Raw genomic sequence first — 18,804 nt, 5'->3', positions numbered from 1 at the left:
CCCGAATTCAGTCTCTTTCTAGACTCCCGAAAGCCTCCCAGCTTTTGTTCTTGTGGCTCTTCCTGCCTGTAATTGCCTCTCCTTGAATTAAATATAGTAGTCAGACTGTTCCTTTGGAAAGTGTCAGAAACACAACTCAAAATGGCTGCACGGGGCCAGGCATGGGGGCTCACACCTGTAATGCCAGCACTTTGGGAGGCTGAGGCAGGAGTACCACTTGAGGCCAGAAGTTCAAGACCAGACTTGGCAACATAGTAAGATCCCATCTCTACCAAAAAAAAAAAAGCCTGCACAGGAATGGAATGCTTGCTAATTAAAGCCTTCAGGTCAGGGCGGGCATCAGGCCAGGACTCTGTTTTTCTCCATGTCTTAGACTTTCCTTGGCATGGGTTTTAATGGCAGCAGTGGGCCATCTGGTACGGCCACTGCCATCACGCCAGCTGCTGAAGGGAGGGTACAGAAAAGAGATGGACAGCCCCTCACCCATGCAGTCTGTAATCCCAGCACTTTGGGAGTCCGAGGTGGGCAGATCACAAGGTCAGGAGTTCGAGACCAGCCTGACCAACACGGTGAAACCCCGCCTCTAATAAATAAATAAATAAAAATAAAGTTTTGACTTCACAATTAGCTAAAAAGTGTATTCCCTGACTTAGTGGCTATACTGTTCAGAGACAGGTAGCTGCATTAAAAGCCCTTTCTTTCTTTCTCTGTAACTGGGGTAGGGAGAGGGCTATCTGATTGGAATAGAGTAACACACACAGATAAAGCCAGCCGCAAAGTTAACAGGAAGCATTACTCTCAAGGATATGCTTTTTTTTTTTTGAGATGGAGTCCAGCTCGACACCGCCCAAGCTGGAGTGCAATGGCATGATGTCTGTTCACTGCAGCCTGTCTCCCAGGTTCAAGCGATTCTCTTGCCTGAGCCTCCCAAGTAGCTGGGGTTACAGGAGCACACCACCATCCATGCCTGGCTAATTTTTGTACTTTTAGTAGAGACGAGGTTTCTCCATGTTGGTCAGGCTGGTCTCGAACTCCTGACCTCAGGTGATCCACCTGCCTTGACCTCCTAAAGTGCTGGGATTACAGGCATGAGCCCCCATGCCAATGAAATGCTTTCCTACTCACTGAGAAACTTTATTCTTTAAACTCATAAATTGTTGGAAATTCTTTTTTTTTTTTTAAATAATATAAAGATGGGGTTTCACCATGATGGCCAGGCTGGTTTTGAACTCCTGACCTCAGGTGATCCACCGACCTCAGCCTCCCAAAGTGCTAGGATTACAGGCGTGAGCCACCGTGCCTGGCTAACTGTTGGAAATTCTATCATCAGTAAAAATGAAACAACCCATTTTTGCTTCCAGGATCTAAGCCACTTGATACAGAGTAGCACCCTTGATTTCCAACGCAGGTGCACAGCTTCAGATACAGGGTTTCTGGATGCAACATTTCACATGTTTCCAAGAATTCAGGACACTGGTTTCACTTCACAGTCCTGACCCGATGATGATCTTGCTTTGCTCTAAGCTATCATTGGCTTGTCACCTAAACTCTACCCTCCCCCTTTATCCAAGCTTTTTCTTTCTTTTTTTTTTTTTTTTTTTTTGAGGCAGAGTTTCGCTCTTGTTACCCAGGCTGGAGTGCAATGGCGTGATCTTGGCTCACTGCAACCTCCGTCTCCTGGGTTCAAGCAATTCTCCTGCCTCAGCCTCCCGAGTAGCTGGGACTACAGGTGTGCCACCACCATGCCCAGCTAATTTTTGTATTTTTAGTAGAGACGGGGTTTCACCATGTTGACCAGGATAGTCTCGATCTCTTGACCTCGTGATCCACCCGTCTTGGCCTCCCAAAGTGCTGGGATTATAGGCGTGACCCTCCGCGCCCAGCCAAGCTTTTTCTTTTCTTTTTCTTTTTGGGACAGGATCTTACTGTGTCCCCAGGCTGATTGCAGTGGCACGATCGATCATAGCCCACCACGACCGGGACTTGCCAAGCTCAACTGATCCTCCCACCTCAGCCTCCCAGGTAGCTGGGACTACAGGCACACACCACCACATCCAGCTAATTTTCTTTTTCTTTTGAGACAGAGGCTCACTCTGTTGCCCAGGCTGACCAACATGTGAAACCCCATCTCTACTAAAAATACAAAATTGGCTGTGCATGGTAGCGCATGACTATAATCCCAGCTATTTGGGAGGCTCAGGCAGGAGAATTGCTTGAACCTGGGAGGCAGAGGTTGCAGTGAGCTAAGATCGTGCCACTGTACTCCATCCTGGGCAACAAGAGCAAAACCGTGTCTCAAAATAATAATAATATTAATAATAATATGTGTATACTCATGCAAACACCATTCAGATCAAAATATGGCACATGTGGGGCACCCAGGGAGTCTCTCTTGTGGCCCCGCCCCTCCACACCCTGCTGATCTGTCAGCACAGATGAGTTTCTTCCACGTTTTGAACTTCATATTCCTTTTATTTTTACACAAACACTCGAGTCATGACTGGGTGAGGTGGCTCAAGCCAGTAATCTCAGCACTTTGGGAGGCCAAGGTGCGAGGATGGCTTGAGCCTAGAAGTTCAGAGATCAGCCTGAGCAACATAGAGAAACCCCCATTTCCACACACACAATTTTTTTTTTTCTTTTTTTTTGAGACAGAGTCTCACTCTGTCACCCAAGCTGGAGTGCAGTGGCACGATCTTGGCTCACTGCAACCTCTGCTGCCCGGGTTCAAACCATTCTCCTGCCTCAGCCTCCCGAGTAGCTGGGATTACAGACACCTGCCACCGTTCCCAGCTAAGTTTTATATTTGTAGTACAGACTATCTTTCACCATCTTGGTCTTTAACTCCTGACCTCGTGATCCACCCGCCTCGGCCTCCCAAAGTGCTGGGATTACATGTGTGAGCCACCGTGCTCGGCTCCACAAAACATTTTTTAAAAATTAACCAAGGACTGTTAATTTTAAAAAATTACCAGCTACTCAGGAGGCTGAGGTGGGAGGCTTGTGAGCCATGATCGGGCCACTGCACTCCAGCCTGGGCAACACAGTAAGATCCTGTCTCAGAAAACATAACAGAACAAAAACAGAAAAGCAGGCCTGGCGCGATAGCTCATGCCTGTAATCCGAGCACTTTGGAAGGCTGAGGCCAGGGTATCTTTTGAACTCACAAGTTAGAAGCCTGGTCCTGGGCTATAGAGAGAGATCTAGGTCTCTACAAAAAAAACCACTCAGCCTTTAGTCATCTACAACGTCCTGCCTGGAAGCTATCTGGGGCCTCTTGAGTCTTTGCTTCTGCGCTGGGGAGAGCCCAACCCTGCCCGAAAGGTCTAAAACTGGTGCCTGGATACAGGAAGGAATCAGAGCGGGGATTGGACAGGCGGCTGTCGGAAGGGCGCCACGGCTGGCACTCATGGGGAGATGCTCATTGGACAGTCACGTGACCGGACCCAGCTTCCCGAGGGAGCGAGGCAGGTGCGGTCACGTGACCCGGCGGCGCTGCGGGGCAGCGACCCGCGGCGGCCATTTTGCGGGGCGGCCACGTGAGGGACGCACGTTCAGCGGGGCGCTCACGTGACCCGGGGCGCGCTGCGGCCGCCCGCGCGGACCCGGCAAGAGGCGGCGGCGGGAGCGGCGGTGATGGACGGGTCCGGGGAGCAGCCCAGAGGCGAGGGTGAGGCGGGAGGCAGTCGGGCGGGAGGAGGGCGAGCCCCCCTCGCCGGCCGGTCCCAGGATCCCTCTTACCGGCTTGGGGCCGTGCGATCTCCAAGCACTGAGGGGCAGGAACTCCCGGATCGGGTGCTGCCCCTACGTCCTCGGAGGTTCCCGGCTCTCTGGTTCCCCGTGCCCCGATCCCGGCCTGTCTGGCGCTCTCGGATCCCCGAGAACCAGGGGATCTCAGAATCCAAGCCCCCCGGGCAGGCCCGGGCTTGTCGCCCGCACCACTTCCTGCCTCTGGCGCTGGTGGGAGGGGCGGGTCTGGCCTCTGCACCCTCAGGCCAGGGGTCTGGATGCGTTTAGTGCTCCCCTAGCCTCTCCACCCCGGGAGAATGCAGGATACAGGCCTAGCCTCCTGGCCTTTCTCCATCAGGGACTCAGTTGTCTGGGTCCCCGTCACTTTATCTACTAGGGTCCCAGAAGTCCAGGGTCCCCAGCTCTGTCCTCCCTCAGGGACCGTGAGCCTCCACAGTCTCCTCATCCCCTAGAACCCAAGAGTCCAGGCACCTCTTCCCTTCCTTTCTCCTCTAGGGCCCACCAGCTCTGAGCAGATCATGAAGACAGGGGCCCTTTTGCTTCAGGGGTGAGTTTGAGGTCTGATTATTGGGGCACAGATTTGAGGAGTGACACCCCGTTCTGATTCTGCACCCTCACTTCATTCCCACTCTAGTTTCATCCAGGATCGAGCAGGGCGAATTGGGGGGGAGACACCCGAGCTGGCCCTGGACCCGGTGCCCCAGGATGCGTCCACCAAGAAGCTGAGCGAGTGTCTCAAGCGCATCGGGGACGAGCTGGACAGTAACATGGAGCTGCAGAGGTGGGGGCCCCGGGACCCAGAAGTCCAGTTGTGCGGCTCCTGAGAACACAGGAGTCCCAGCCCCACATTCTCCTCCTCCCCTAACAACTAGGAGTCTGGGCTCCACCACTCAGCCCAAGCGTTCTGGACTCCCAACCCTCCTTTTGCCAGGATTTTAAAACCCTCCTTTAGGGAGTCATTTTCCCGCCCTGTTAAATGTCTGTCTTCTTCCCTTCCCTTGCCCCCATTGGCCTGTTGCTTTTCATTTCAGTCTGGCGTGGGCCTCAGTTTCATTATCTTTGGTGTGTGGTGGATGTGGGAATTTCCACCTCTGCCTGTACCCGCTCCCCAGCACTGGTTCCCCTCTCTCCTGCAGGATGATTGCCGCTGTGGACACAGACTCCCCCCGAGAGGTCTTTTTTCGAGTGGCAGCTGACATGTTCTCTGACGGCAACTTCAACTGGGGCCGGGTTGTCGCCCTTTTCTACTTTGCCAGCAAACTGGTGCTCAAGGTGGGCAGCTGCAGGGCAGTGAGCCCAGGGACGCTCCCTTAAGACCTGTAAGGACCTGGGGATCGTGGGACCAACCCCTGCCGTGGCCCAGTAACCACAGAGGGCATGGAGAGAGATGGCCATGCACTGGGGGTCGGCTCCATCATTTATTCATTCAACAAGCATTTACTGGGCCTGTAACATGCCAGGCCTGTACTTGGCACCCAGGACACAGCACCGTACAAAGCAGGCTACGTCCCTACTCTCGGGGAGTTCACGTGCAGGGCGAAGTAAAGTACGGGGTGTGATTTAGCAGAGTGGTCAGGAAAGACTTCTTTTTTTTTTTTGAGATGGAGTTTCGCTCTTGTTTCCCAGGCTGGAGTGCAGTGGTGCAATCTTGGTTCACTGCCACCTCCACCTTCCAGGTTTAAGTGATTCTCCTGCCTCAGCCTCCTGAGTAGCTGGGATTACAGGTGTGCGCCACCATGCCCAGCTAATTTTTTATTTTATTTTTAGAGACACGGTTTCACCATGTTGGCCAGGCTGGTCTCAAAGGCCTGACTTCGTGATCTGCCCGCCTCAGCCTTCCAAAGTTCTGGGATTACAGGCATGATCCACTGCCCAGCCTTTTTTTTTTTTTTTGAGATGGAGTTTTGCTCTTGTTGCCCAGGCTGGAGTGCAATGGCATGATCTTGGCTCACTGCAACCTCTGCCTCCCGGGTTCAAGTGATTCTCCTCCCTCAGCCTCCTGAGTAGCTGGGATTACAAGCATGAGCCGCTGCGCCCGGCCATGTTTACAATTTTTGAAGCCTACTTGTGGGTGGCAGAAATCTTCAAGGGGAGGCCTGGGATTACAGGTGTGCGCCACCATCCCCAGTAACTTTTTTTGTATTTTTAGTAGAGATGAGGTTTCACCATGTTGGTTAGAATGGTCTCAAACTCCTGACCTCAAATGATCCTCCTGCCTCGGCCTCCCAAAGTGTTGGGATTACAGGCTGGAGCCACTGCACCCAGCCAGGAAAGCCTTTAAGAGCAGGTGACATCTAAGAGCGGGAATTGGAATGACAAGAAGGAAGCAGTGATCTGTATGATGGGGGAAGAGGCATCTGGTAGAGGAAACAGCGAGTGCAAAGCCCTGAGGTAGGACAGAGCCTCATCTTTTGACGGTAGAGAGGAGGCCAGTGCTGTTGGAACAGTGAACGGGGGAGAGGGTGGGAAAGGAGGGCGCAGTTGGGCAGGGCCAGAATGTGTAGGCTTTTGGGCTGATGGAAAGACTTTTTTTTTTTTTGTAGAGATGGGGTTACACTATATTGGCCAGGCTGGTCTTGAACTCTTGACCCCAGGTGATCCACCTGCCTCAGCCTCCCAAACTGCTGGGATTACAGGCGTGAGCCACTGCGCCCAGCCTTTTTTTGTTTTGTTTTTTTGAGACATAGTTTTGCTCTTGTTGCCCAGGCTGGAGTGCAGTGGCAGTGGCATGATCTCAGCTCACCGCAGCCTCCATCTCCTGGGTTCAAGCGATTCTCCTGCTTCAGCCTCCCTGATAGCTGGGATTATAGGCATGCGCCACCACAGCCGACTAATCTTGTATTTTTTTTTTTGAGACGGAGTTTCGTTCTTGTTACCCAGGCTGGAGTGCAATGGCGCAATCTCGGCTCACCGCAACCTCCGCCTCCTGGGTTCAGGCAATTCTCCTGCCTCAGCCTCCTGAGTAGCTGGGATTACAGGCACGCACCACCATGCCCAGCTAATTTTTTTTGTATTAGTAGAGACGGGGTTTCACCGTGTTGACCAGGATGGTCTTGATCTCTTGACCTCGTGATCCACCCGCCTCGGCCTCCCAAAGTGCTGGGATTACAGGCTTGAGCCACCGCGCCCAGCCATAATTTTGTATTTTTAATAGAGACAGGGTTTCTCCATGTTGCCCAGGCTGGTCTCAAACTCCCAACTTCAGATAATCCCTCCACCTCAGCCTCCCAAAGTGCAGGGATTACAGCTATGGGCCATCAGGCCTGGCTGCCTTTTTTTTTTTTTTTTTTTTTTTTGGAGACAGTCTCGCTTTCTTGCCCAGGCTGGAGTGCAGTGGTGCCATCTCGACTCATTGCAACCTCTGCCTCCCAGGTTCAAGCGACTCTCATGCTTCAGCCTCCTCTCAAGTAGCTGGAATTACAGGCATACACCACCACGCCTGGCTAGTTTTTATATTTTTAGTAGGGATGGGGTGTCGCCATGTTGGCCAGGCTGGTCTCAAACTCCTGGCCTCAAGTGATCTGCCCACCTTGGCCTCCCAAAGTGCTGGGATTGCTGGCATGAGCCACCGTGCCTGACTTGGAAAGACTTTAGCTTTACTCTGAGTGTGATGGGAGTGATTGGCCAGTTTTAAATAAGGAAGTGATGTGACCTGATTTGTACATTTAAGAGATTATTCTAGCAAGTATAGATGCTCCTCAATTTGCAATGGTGTTGCATCCTAGTAAACCTATCATAAATTGAAAATAATCAGAGCTGGGTGTGGTAGCTCACCCTTGTCATCCCAGCACTTTGGGAGGCTGAGGCGGGTAGATCACCTGAGGTCAGGAGTTCGAGACCATCCTGGCCAACATGGTGAAACCTCGTCTCTACTAAAATACAAAAAACTAGCTGGACATTGTGGCGTGCGCCTGTAGTCCGAGCTACTCAGGAGGCTGAGCCAGGAGAATCGCTTGAACCCGAGAGGCATAGGTCGCAGTGAGCCGAGATCGTGCCACTGCACTCCAGCCTGGGCTACAGAGCGAAACTCCATCAAAGAAAAAGAAAAGAAAATTACATAAGCTGAAAATGTGTTCAGTGCCCTGATAACTCATAGTAAAGTCCAAATTGTAAGTCAACCCATCATAAGCTGGGGACTGTCTGTATAGCAAAATGTTAATTGTAGAATCCAGGTGGCGGCTATATGGTTTATAATTGTGAAACTCTTCTAACTTTTCTTTATGAAGATCCTCATAAGAAAATACAGCGGGGGTGGTGGTGAAATGATCCTGGCTGTTGTTGGCCAAAAAGAGATCATAGGGCATGAGGGCAGAAGCAAGGAGGCTGGGGAGGTGGCACCTGTCATAGTCCTGCTGAAAGGTGACAGGTCCGGCCAGGCGCAGCAGCCCATGCCTGTAATCCCAGCACTTTGGGAGGCCAAGGCAGGCAGATCACCTGACGTCAGGAGTTCGAGACCAGCCTGACCAACATGGAGAAACCCTGTCTCTACCAAAAATACAAAATTAACCAGGTGCGATGGCGCATGCCTATAATCCCAGCTACTCGGGAGGCCGAGGCAGGAGAATCCCTTGAACCCAGGAGGCGGAGGTTGCAGTGAGCTGAGATCACGCCATTGCACTCCAGCCTGGGCGACAAGCTAATCTCAAAAAAAAAAAGAGAGATAACAGGCCCAGGCCTAGGTAGCAGCAGGCATAGGGGGAGTTTTTTTTTTTTAAGAGATGGGGTTGCCGAGGCACAGTGGCTCACACCTGTAATCCCAACACTTTGGGAGGCTGAGGCAGGCGGATCATGAGATCATGGTTTGGAGACCAGCCTGACCAACATGATGAAACTCTGTCTCTACTTAAAAATACAAAAATAATTACCTGGGTGTGGTGGTGCGCACCTGTAATCCCAGCTACTTAGGAGGCTGAGGCAGAAGAATTGCTTGAACCTGGGAGGTGGAGGTTGCAGTGAGCCGAGATCGCGCCATTGCACTCCAGCCTGGGCAACAGAGCGAGACTCCGTCTCAAGGAAAAAAAAAAAAAAAAAGAGGTGGGGTCTTGCTGTGTTGCCCGGGCTGGAATACAGTAGTGATCAGAGCTCACTGCAGCCTTGAACTGCTGGGCTCAAGCATTCTTCCACCTCAGTCTCCAGAGTACCTGGGACTACAAGAATGTGCCACCACGCCCCACTGACTGTTTCATTCGCCTTTTTTATAGAGATGGGGTCTCGCTGTGTTGCACAGGCTGGTCTCCAACAGGAAGGGATATTTCTTTTTTCTTTTTTGAGACACAGTCTTGCTCTGCTGCCAAGGCTGGAATGCAATAGCGCGATCTCAGCTCACTGCAACCTTCACTCACCTCCCCTGCCCCCCCTCCACTGGGTTCAAGGGATTCTCCTGCCTCAGCCTCCCAAGTAGCCGGGACTACAGGTGCCTGACATCGCTCCCAGCTAATTTTTGTATTTTTAGTAGAGATGGGGTTTTACCATATTGGCTAGGCTGGTCTTGAACTCCTGGCCTTGTGATCTGCCCACCTTGGCCTCCCAAAGTGCTGGGATTACAGGTGTGAACCACTGCACCCAGCCCAGGAAGGGATATTTTTGGAAGATTTTTTTTTTTGAGACAGAGTTTCACTCTTGTTGTCCAGGCTGGAGTGCAATGGCACCATCTCTGCTCACCGCAACCTCCGCCTCCCAGGTTCAAGCAAATTCTCCTGCCTCAGCCTCCCAAGTAGCTGAGATTACAGGCATGCCCCACCATGCCCGGCTAATTTTGCATTTTTTTTTTTTTTTTTAGTAGAGCGGGGTTTTTGCACGTTGGTCAGGCTGGTCTCGAACTGCTGACCCCAGGTGATCTCTCCACTTCGGCCTCCCAAAGTGCTGGGATTACAGGCATTAGCCACCAAGCCCTACCAGAATTCTTTTTTTTTTTTGAGACAGGGTCTTGCTGTGTCACTGAGGATGGAGTGCAGTGGCGTGATCTCGGCTCACTGCAGTCTCCATCTTCTGGGTTCAAGCAATTCTCCTTCCTCAGCCTCCCGAGTAGCTGGGATTACAGGTACCTGCCACCACACCCAGCAAATGGGAGAGATATATCTTGATGTGTTTTCAAGATTGAGCTGATGGGGCTTGAACATGGGAGGTAAGGGGAATAGCAGTGCAGGTGAGGGCGGGGCCACCTACAGAGCTGAGGGTGACAGAATTGACCAGATAAAGGCTGCAGGAGAAGTCTCAGGAGTTGGGAGAGCAGGTCAGGAGTCCATAGGCACGGGTTGGTCCTCTCTGGGGAAGTGGCATTTGCCCTGAGCTCTGAAGGGAGAGAGTTTGCTTGGTCGAAGCCTGTTTAGTCAGAAACTTGAGTGATTCCAGAGGCAGTGGAGGCTCTAGGGAGGGGAGAAGGCACTCATCAAGTCACAGGCACAGTGAGGTCAGGAGTCACCAGGTCAGCAGGGTAGGAAGGCAGGAAGAATTTGATGGGAATGGAAAAAAAATTTTTTTAATGGGGCCGGGTGCAGTGATTCACACCTGTAATTCCAGCATTTTGGGAGGCCGAGGCAGGTGGATCACCTAAGGTCAGGAGTTTGAGACCAGCCTGACCAACATGGTGAAACCCTGTCTTTTTTTTTTTTTGCCTCCTAGAGACAGGGTCTCGCCATGTTGCCCAGGCTGGACTGCAGTGCCTATTCACAGGCGGGATCCCACCACTGATCAGCATGGGAGTTTTGACCTGCTCCACTTCCGACCTGGGCCGGTTCACCCTCCTTAGGCAACCTGGCATAGTGCACTACAGCCCAGAACTCCGGGACTCAAGTGATCCTCCAGCCTCAGCCTCCCGAGCAGCTGGGACTATAGGCACCACTGTGCCCGGCAGTAAAACCCCGTCTCTACTAAAAATATTAAAAAATTAGCCTGGTGTGAAGGCGGGCGCCTGTAATCACAGCTACCTGGGAGGCTGAGGCAGGAGAGTTGCCTGAATCTGGGAGGCGGACTTGCAGTGAACTGAGATTGCGCCACTGCACTCCATCCTGGGTGACAGAGTGAGACCGTCTCTTAACAAAAAAAAAAAATGGACGAAGCTCAGCGAGGCACAGAAAAGGAAGTGGAAAGGTGCACCGAGGTCAGGCCGGAGCCTGTTCACAGGCCTTGTGGGCTGCGCCGTGCCTTCGGGTCTTCATCCTGAGGGTGCTGAGGAGCCGCAGAAGGCTCGAGGTGGGGCAGTTGACAGTGACATGATCTTGTTTACAATTTTTTTTTTTTTTTTTTTTTTGAGACGGAGTTTCGCTCTTGTTACCCAGGCTGGAGTGCAATGGCGCGATCTCGGCTCACCGCAACCTCCGCCTCCTGGGTTCAGGCAATCCTCCTGCCTCAGCCTCCTGAGTAGCTGGGATTACAGGCATGCGCCACCATGCCCGGCTAATTTTTTGTATTAGTAGAGACGGGGTTTCACCATGTTGACCAGAATGGTCTCGATCTTTTGACCTCGTGATTCACTTGCCTCGGCCTCCCAAAGTGCTGGGATTATAGGCTTGAGCCACCACGCCCAGCCAATTTTTTTTTTTTTAAGACTGAGTCTTGCTCTGTTGCCCAGACTGGAGTGCAGCGGCACAATCTGGGCTCACTGCAACCTCCGCCTCCCAGGTTCAAGCAGTTCTCCTGCCTCAGCATTCCGAGTAGCTGGGATTACAGGCGCTTGCCACCAAGCGCGGCTAAGTTTTGTATTTTTAGTTTAGCCAGAAACGAGCGATTTCACCATGTTGGGGTTACACCATGTTGGCCAGGCTGATCTCGAACTCATGACCTCAGGTGATCTGCCCACCTCTGCCTCCCAAAGTGCTGGGATTACAGGCATGAGCTGCTGCACCCTGCCATGTTTAGAATTTTTGAAGCTGACTTCAGTTGTGGGTGGCAGAAATCTGCGAGGGGAGGCAAAGAATGGAGAAAGGAGGCTTGGGGACACTATCTCCAGGCAGTGGGGACAAGGTTCAGTCCCTAATACCCACCCTACTCCCCACAGGCCCTGTGTGCCAAGGTGCCCGAGCTGATCAGAACCATCATGGGCTGGACTTTGGACTTCCTTCGGGAGCGGCTGTTGGGCTGGATCCAAGACCAGGGTGGTTGGGTGAGACCCCTCAACCCTTCCTGCCCCCTCCCCCAACTCCTCTGGGACCCTGGGCCTTCCGGAGCAGGTCACACTGCTGCCCCTGCCCATCTTCAGATCATCAGATGTGGTCTCTAATGCATTTCCTTACATGTCTGATCAACCCCTGATTCATCTACCCTGCTGACCTAGTGACCCCTGACTTCACTGTGACCTTGATTTGATGAGTGCCTTCTCCCCTGCCTGGAGCCTCCACTGCGTCTGGAATCGCTCGAGTTCATTGATGACCCTCTGACGCCAACTCTTTCCTTTTGTTTTTTTCACTGAGAAGGGGTCTGGCTGTGTTGCCCAGGTTGGTCTCAAACTCCTGGCCTCAAGCGATCCTCCCGCCTCAGCCTCTCAAAGTGCTGGGATTACAGGTGTGAGCCACCGTGCCTGGCCTGAGTCCACCTCTTTAATGCCCATTCATCTTAGTCCCCTGACCCCAGTCCCGCCTTCTGACCTCCTCCTCCCTCCCTCATCCTCCTGTGCTGCCCAGGGGCTGCCCCTGTCCGAGTCGCTGAAGCGGCTGATGTCCTTCTCTCCAGGATGGCCTCCTCTCCTACTTCTTTGGGACACCCACGTGGCAGACAGTGACCATCTTTGTGGCTGGAGTGCTCACTGCCTCGCTTACCATCTGGAAGAACATGGGCTGAGGCCCCCAGCTGCCTTGGACTGTTTTTCTTCCATAAATTATGGCATTTTTCGGGGAGGGGTGGGGATTGGGGGACATGGGCATTTTTCTTACTTTTGTAATTATTGGGGAGGGTGGGGAGGAGTGGTCTGGAGGAGGTAATAAACCTCCTTCAGGACACACTTCAGCATCTGAGTCACTGGGCCTCTGCCCCGCTCCCCGGTGCATCAGGAGAGCAGGCCTCACGCTGGCCTGCCCACCGCCCCACGCCGGCCCTGCCCACCGCCCCACGCCGGCCCTGCCCACCGCCCCACGCCGGCCCTGCCCACCGCCCCACGCCAGGCCCACTGTCTGCTCGCTAGAGATGCCCGTTCCAGCCACCCGGGTGTGGGGCTCTCTCCACTCCCTTGTCATCTTTTTCTGGGGTGCCCTGGGGTCTGTGGGTCAGGGATGAGTTGGTTCTGGCCCTGCCCTGCAGGAGCCCATGGTCCTGAGGGGAAAGGAGGGTGACTGGTGGCACATCTGTCGCAGCCCAGGGTGATCTGTGCATGGGTGGAGCAGGCCCACGCAGGCTGGCAGCGGCGGGGGGGGAGGGAGAACAGCATAGTCACACGGATGGAGGCAGGCCCAAGCAGGCTGGTGGCGGGGGAAGAACAGCACAGCCACCCGGGGGCCGGAGCCTGGAGTGCCACACAAGGGACCTCAGGAGCCTGCATCTTTACCAAGCTGGAGAACGGGTAGGGGAGGAGGGATGGGAGGACTGCAGGAACAGGGAGGGCTCTGGAGTCCGGTGGTGACTTCGCTGGCTGAGGACACCAGGAGGAGAGGACCCACTGGAGAGGCCCCCTGAGCTGGGCTGAGGATGGAGAGGAAGGGACCTGGCTGGAAATCGAAAGGCTGGAGGGCAGAGCCAAGGAGGAGGAAACTGGTCTGGCCCCAAAGCTGGGTGGGGCCCCTGGAGAGAACAGCCGGAAGAAGGTGCTGCGCTCTCAGCGGCCCAGTGAGCTTAGACGCAGGCGGAGGGAGGACGAGAGGGTTAGAGGATGTGGGATATAGAGTCACGGGTCTCTGGCACCGCCTCTCTCAGGCTCTGTCGTCCCCCTCTGGGTCTCTGTCCCCACTTCTCTCTCTCGGTCTTTGCTTTCTGGGTCTCTGTTCCCACCCCACCTTTGGCCCCCTCTCTCTGGACCTCATTTCCCTCACCCCAGACCTCTGTCCCCTCTCTCTGGATCCCTGTTACCCCCCCATCTCTGTCCCCTTCTCTCTGGGTCTCTGGCCCCTTCTTCTCTGAGTCTGCGTCCCCCTCTCCTCGGTCTCTGTACCTCCCCCTCTCTCTCTGGGTCACTGTCCCTCTCTCTCTGGGTCTCTGTGTCCCTCTCTCTCTCTGGGTCACTGTCTCCCTCCCTCTCTGGGTCACTGTCCCCCCAGTGTCTGTCCCCCCATCTCTGTCCCCTCTCTGGGTCTCTTTCCCCTTCCTTCTCTGAGTCTCTGTCCCCCTCTCCTGGGTCTCTGTACCTCCCCTTCTCTCTCTGGGTCACTGTCCCCCCCCCAAGTCTCTGTCCTCCTCTTGGAGTCTTTGTCCCCTTCCTTCTCTGGGTCTCTCTCTCCCCTTCCTTCTCTGAGTCTCTGTCCTCCTCTCCTGGGTCTCTGTGCCTCCCCTCTCTCTGGGTCACTGTCCCCAACCCCATCTCTGTTCCCCCCCCGTCTCTGTCCCCCTCTCTCTCGGCATCTGTCCCCATCTCTCTGGGTCTCTGTCCCTCCCCTGGTCACTGTCCCCCCTCTCTCTCTGAGTCTGTCCCCCTCTCTCTCTGTCTCTGTTCCCCTCCCTCATCTCTGTCACCCCCTCTAGATCTCTGTCCCTCCCAGATCTCTGAACTCCTCTCTCTGAGTCTCTTTCTCTGGGCCTCTGTCTCCCACCCCACGTTCTCCATGGCCTTCAGACCCTGCCTCTCTCAGCCCCTCCTCTCCCTCCACCTATGGGCGCCAAGGCCCCTCTCTGCAGACTAAAGGTCCCTGTGCTCGGGTGTGATATTTGGTGAATGAGTAACTTGGGCTCCACAGTCAACACGGGTGCTTTGGGCAGCTGCCCCTCCTCCATGAACTCTCCCCAGTGACCCCAAGTGGGGAGAAGGAGGAGCAAAGGGTCAATGAGTGGACACTGAGCCACCTCCAGAGTGAGGAGACAATATGGCCACAGGCTGGATCCCAGGGGAAAAAAACATGACAGGAACCAAAAAGACACGGAGACAAAGCACGCAGCCGGCTTCCCTGGGGGAGGGGGCCCGACTTGGATCTGAGCCAGGCCTAGTTCTGAGGGTCCCACCAAAAAAGTCGGGCAGTGCCAAGGGGATGAGGTCAGCCAGTGGCCCCACCCCCATCCGTCCCCCTCGGAGCCCCTTCCTGCGCTGAGCTCACCATGACTCAGCAGCCCAGCAGCCGCTGCCTGCAACAAGGACCCCAGATAGCGGCCTGGCCGGGCATCTGCTGATCCCCTTGGTCAGGGGCTGCCCCGCCCGGGCTGCTCGGAGCGGGTCTCGGTAGGGCAGGACCTGACCTCACACCCCACACCGCAGTGGCTTCAGCTCCCTGCCCAGCGCACCGGCTACCTTGATCAGGGCGCTTAAGTAGGGTCAAGGTTTGCGCCAACTGTCTCCCAGAAATCAACATGGACCAGGCCCACTTAAAAAATCTGCATCAGCCGACGACAGATGTCTCGTCCATCGGTCCACAACGCAGGTCTTCTCTTGGTGGGCCTGAAGGAGCACATGTCAGCCAAGACACTGGTGCAACTTTAGAGACTGTTTCAGGGCCAGGGAGAATTCTCGCAGTCTGTGGGTTGCCTTCAAAACAGCCCCCAGGAAATGCAGTCCCAGAGACACTGCAAAGACATTGCATTCTTCCCCGTGTCCACTCCCAGAAAAGCACTGGGCCCCTGAAAGAGCTCCAAGGTATCCCCAAAGGCCCAGCAAATCTTGGGAGGGCTCAGAGGGCTGTCCAGCGTGCCAGAAGTCACCCCCACCTGGTACAATGCTACTCCCAGGCTTCCCGCACTGGGTGAACCCCACGGTTCCAGAACAACTGCCCTTTCCAAGCTGCAGAGCAACTCAAGGACCTAAAGATCTCTTCCGGGAGGGCTCCAAAAAAATGCAGACTTTGCATCGTGAACACTCACCTCCGTAAACCCCAGGGCTCCAGTTCCCCCAACCCGCCATCTCCCAGAGATCCCCAGAGGTTCGCCTGCAGCCTTTCAATCTTCCCAAGGATCCCGAGACCCCCTTATCTCGCAGCGCAAACCTAGGGCAACTAGAGGTCCTCTCTGCACCTCTGAGGTGCCCCTCCCCCCACTCAAGGTTCCAGAAAAAATCCATGCCCTCGGAAACCCCAGAATCTGACTTACTTTCCCGAGACACCCCCAGGACCCCAGGCTCATCAGTTCACAGGGCTCTTAATGCTCCCATAAAACTCTCGCTCCCAGAGGGACCCCCTCCCCCGCCCATGAAATCCTCCACTTCCCTGAATCAGCCCCAGGGCCCCCAACCCCCATCCCCCATTTCACAACAGCCTCGGGTTTACAGGCGCGTGACTTCGCCTTGCTTCGGGTCGGGGGGCTGAGACTCCTTTCTGCTCCGGATTGGTCAGGCACGGCCTTCGGTCCCGCCTCCTGACACCGCAGATTGGCCGATCGCCCGCCCCGAGCGCCCCGCCTCCGAGGGCCCGCGCACTATAAAGGGAGCCGCCCTCGCCACGTCCCATCGTAGTTCGGCGGTCCCGCGGATCTGTCTCTTGCTTCAACAGTGTTTGAACGGAACAGATCCCGGGGACTCTTTCTTCCAGTCTCCGACCGCCCTCCAATTTCCTCTCCAGTTGCAACCTCCGAGACCATCTTCTTGGTCATCTCCTGCTTCTGGGAACCTGCTAACACGGTTTTTGTGGTTAGCTCCTTTTTGCCGACCAACCATGAGCTCCCAGATTCGTCAGAATTATTCCACCGACGTGGAGGCAGCCGTCAACCACCTGGTCAATGTGTACCTGCAGGCCTCCTACACCTACCTCTCTCTGGTGAGTCCCCGGGACGCCCCTGGCCCTAATTTCCTCCAACTGCGCACCTCTGGCCCTCGGCGCACGCGCCTGCTCTCTTTGTCCGGTCGGGTAAACAGAGGGCGGAGTTCCCCCTGGCCTCGCCTCCCGCTAACCACTGTTCCCTCCATCTCTTGCCGCAGGGCTACTATTTCGACCGCGATGATGTAGCTCTGGAAGGCGTGAGCCACTTCTTCCGCGAATTGGCCGAGGAGAAGCGCGAGGGCTACGAGCGTCTCCTGAAGATGCAAAACCAGCGTGGCGGCCGCGCTCTCTTTCAGGACATCAAGGTAACTCGCTTGAGGGTAATGGACTACATCTCCCAGCAGGCCGTGCGCGCGAGGCGCCTTGGCTTGTGGGCTTAGGTGTCGCGTGGGCTTCTGGAAGATCGAGTTCGGTTTTGTAAGCGTTCTTACAGCTGGACATTGTGTCTCACGTCGTGCAGTGCCCCAAGACGCGGCAGTCCACACCGCTGCGTGGTCTTCGATAGGTGTAGTTGTAAAATATAGGACGGAGTGCGGAGTGATAAATACAAGGGTCACATGTCCTTGTGATTCCCAACGACTCTTGGGAAATGTCGCTTTGGTTCTTTGTGCCGGGTGTATGTGTATTCTGAGCCGTTTCTCTCCTGTATAGAAGCCGGCTCAAGATGAGTGGGGTAAAACCCTGGACGCCATGGAAGCCGCCATGGCCCTGGAGAAAAATCTGAACCAGGCCCTTTTGGATCTTCATGCCCTGGGTTCTGCCCGCACGGACCCCCATGTAAGTACCCCCTGCATCCATGGCTACCCAACCATACCCCTCAAGCCTTGCCTCCCTTTGGGCAGATTTCCTTCAGAGCCACATTTCACACCTGTCACATTTCAATCTGCAACTGGGAGCTCTCCCTCTTTTCCAGGGATTGGGTTTCTAATTTCTTCCTCTTCTCTCTCAGCTCTGTGACTTCCTGGAGACTCACTTCCTAGATGAGGAAGTGAAAATCATCAAGAAGATGGGTGACCATCTGACCAACCTCCGCAGGCTGGCCGGCCCACAGGCTGGGCTGGGCGAGTATCTCTTTGAAAGGCTCACTCTCAAGCACGACTAAGAGCCTACTGAGCCCAGCCACTTATGAAGGGCCTTTGCAAAATAACAGGGCTTCTGCCTAAGCCTCTCCCTCCAGCCACTAGGCCCCTTTCTAACTACCCTTACAAGCCTTGGACCAAATGAAAATAAAGCTATTTGAAGCAGCTGGTGGTTTTGTGTGTGGTGTGGTGGTGCAGAAGATGAGGTGGGATCTGTTCTCATAAAGCTTCTGGCTGGATTGGGATGGTGGTGAAAAAGGCGTTGGTCGCATCTCCGGTTTTCTTATCTGTTGTAAGACAAGAGCTCTCTGTGGTTATGTTGAGCCTGAGGGTTCTCTGCTTGCCTGGCTGTTAACTGTCCCTCCCAGATGGTAGAGATAGAATTCAGGGAGTTGAATTTTAAGACTCAGGTTGGTCCCTGGAAACAGATCTGTTAGGTCTCAGTAGCCAGAAACAGCCATATTTAATGGTTGATGGTGAGGCCAAGCATCATGCCAACCTCTTAAATATTGTGTGCCATGGCCGGGTGTGGTAGCTCACACCTGTGATCCCAGCACTTTGGAAGGCTGAGGCGGGTGGATCATCTGAGGTCAGGAATTGAAGACCAGCCTGGCCAACATGGTGAAACCCTGTCTCTGCTAAAAATACCAAAAAAAAAAAAAAAAAAGAGGTGGTGGGCACCTGTAATCCCAGCTACTTGGGAGGCTGAGGTGCGAGAATCACTTGAACCCTGGGGGCAGAGGTTGGCAGTGAGCCGAGATCGCATCATGACACTCCAGCCTGGGCGACAGAGAAAGACTCTGGTCTCAAAGAAAATTCTATCTGCCTCACGGAGGTTTTTGCAGCGAGCTGAGATCACGCCACTGCGCTCCAGCCTGGGCAACGGAGAGACTGTCTCAAAAAAAATGTGCCTCAATTCTGAGAGGCAGTTGGCATTATTAGGCCCTTTACACGGGCTATTGCTATGCAACCTGTGTGGTAACCCGGAGGCTTACTCAGGTCTTTGCTCCAAAGCTCGGAGGTGACAGCCCATACTTCAGTAATCCCCATGTCAGGCACACAGAGAGGAACTGGCAAGTGGAACTGAGCGGCCCGCAACACGTGATGCCCAAGAAATGCTGGACAAAGGATTTAGAGTTTAGGGTTCACATCGCATAGAA

The 18,804-nt window shown here is 54.3% G+C and overlaps 2 protein-coding genes across 3 annotated transcripts; both read left to right on the top strand.

Annotated features, from left to right (window-relative positions):
* Positions 1-3,582: 3,582 nt before the first annotated feature.
* BAX (BCL2 associated X, apoptosis regulator) lies at positions 3,583-12,752 on the top strand. 2 transcript variants are annotated; one of them, XM_021668621.2, is made up of 6 exons: positions 3,583-3,670; positions 4,246-4,297; positions 4,385-4,531; positions 4,887-5,022; positions 11,747-11,851; positions 12,369-12,752. In XM_021668621.2, exons 1-6 carry the CDS (start codon positions 3,637-3,639, stop codon positions 12,663-12,665), a joined length of 771 nt encoding a protein of 256 aa, XP_021524296.1. In that variant the 5' UTR covers positions 3,583-3,636; the 3' UTR covers positions 12,666-12,752. The 2 variants fall into 2 exon arrangements, with proteins under 2 accessions (XP_021524296.1, XP_021524295.1); XM_021668620.2 differs by having other exon boundaries at positions 12,418-12,685.
* Positions 12,753-16,244: 3,492 nt separating this feature from the next.
* Positions 16,245-17,811, top strand: FTL (ferritin light chain). Its single transcript, XM_012460401.2, has 4 exons — positions 16,245-16,562; positions 16,724-16,870; positions 17,217-17,342; positions 17,515-17,811. Exons 1-4 carry the CDS (start codon positions 16,461-16,463, stop codon positions 17,665-17,667), a joined length of 528 nt encoding a protein of 175 aa, XP_012315824.1. The 5' UTR covers positions 16,245-16,460; the 3' UTR covers positions 17,668-17,811.
* The last annotated feature ends 993 nt before the right edge of the window (positions 17,812-18,804 follow it).

The sequence above is a fragment of the Aotus nancymaae genome, unplaced genomic scaffold (assembly GCF_030222135.1).
Source record: "Aotus nancymaae isolate 86718 unplaced genomic scaffold, 86718_ANA_hifiasm-v0.15.2.pri h1tg000028l, whole genome shotgun sequence".
NCBI classification, from domain to species: Eukaryota; Metazoa; Chordata; class Mammalia; order Primates; family Aotidae; genus Aotus; species Aotus nancymaae.
The sequence above is the reverse complement of the archived record's forward strand: the minus strand, read 5'-3'. Positions and strand labels throughout refer to the sequence as shown.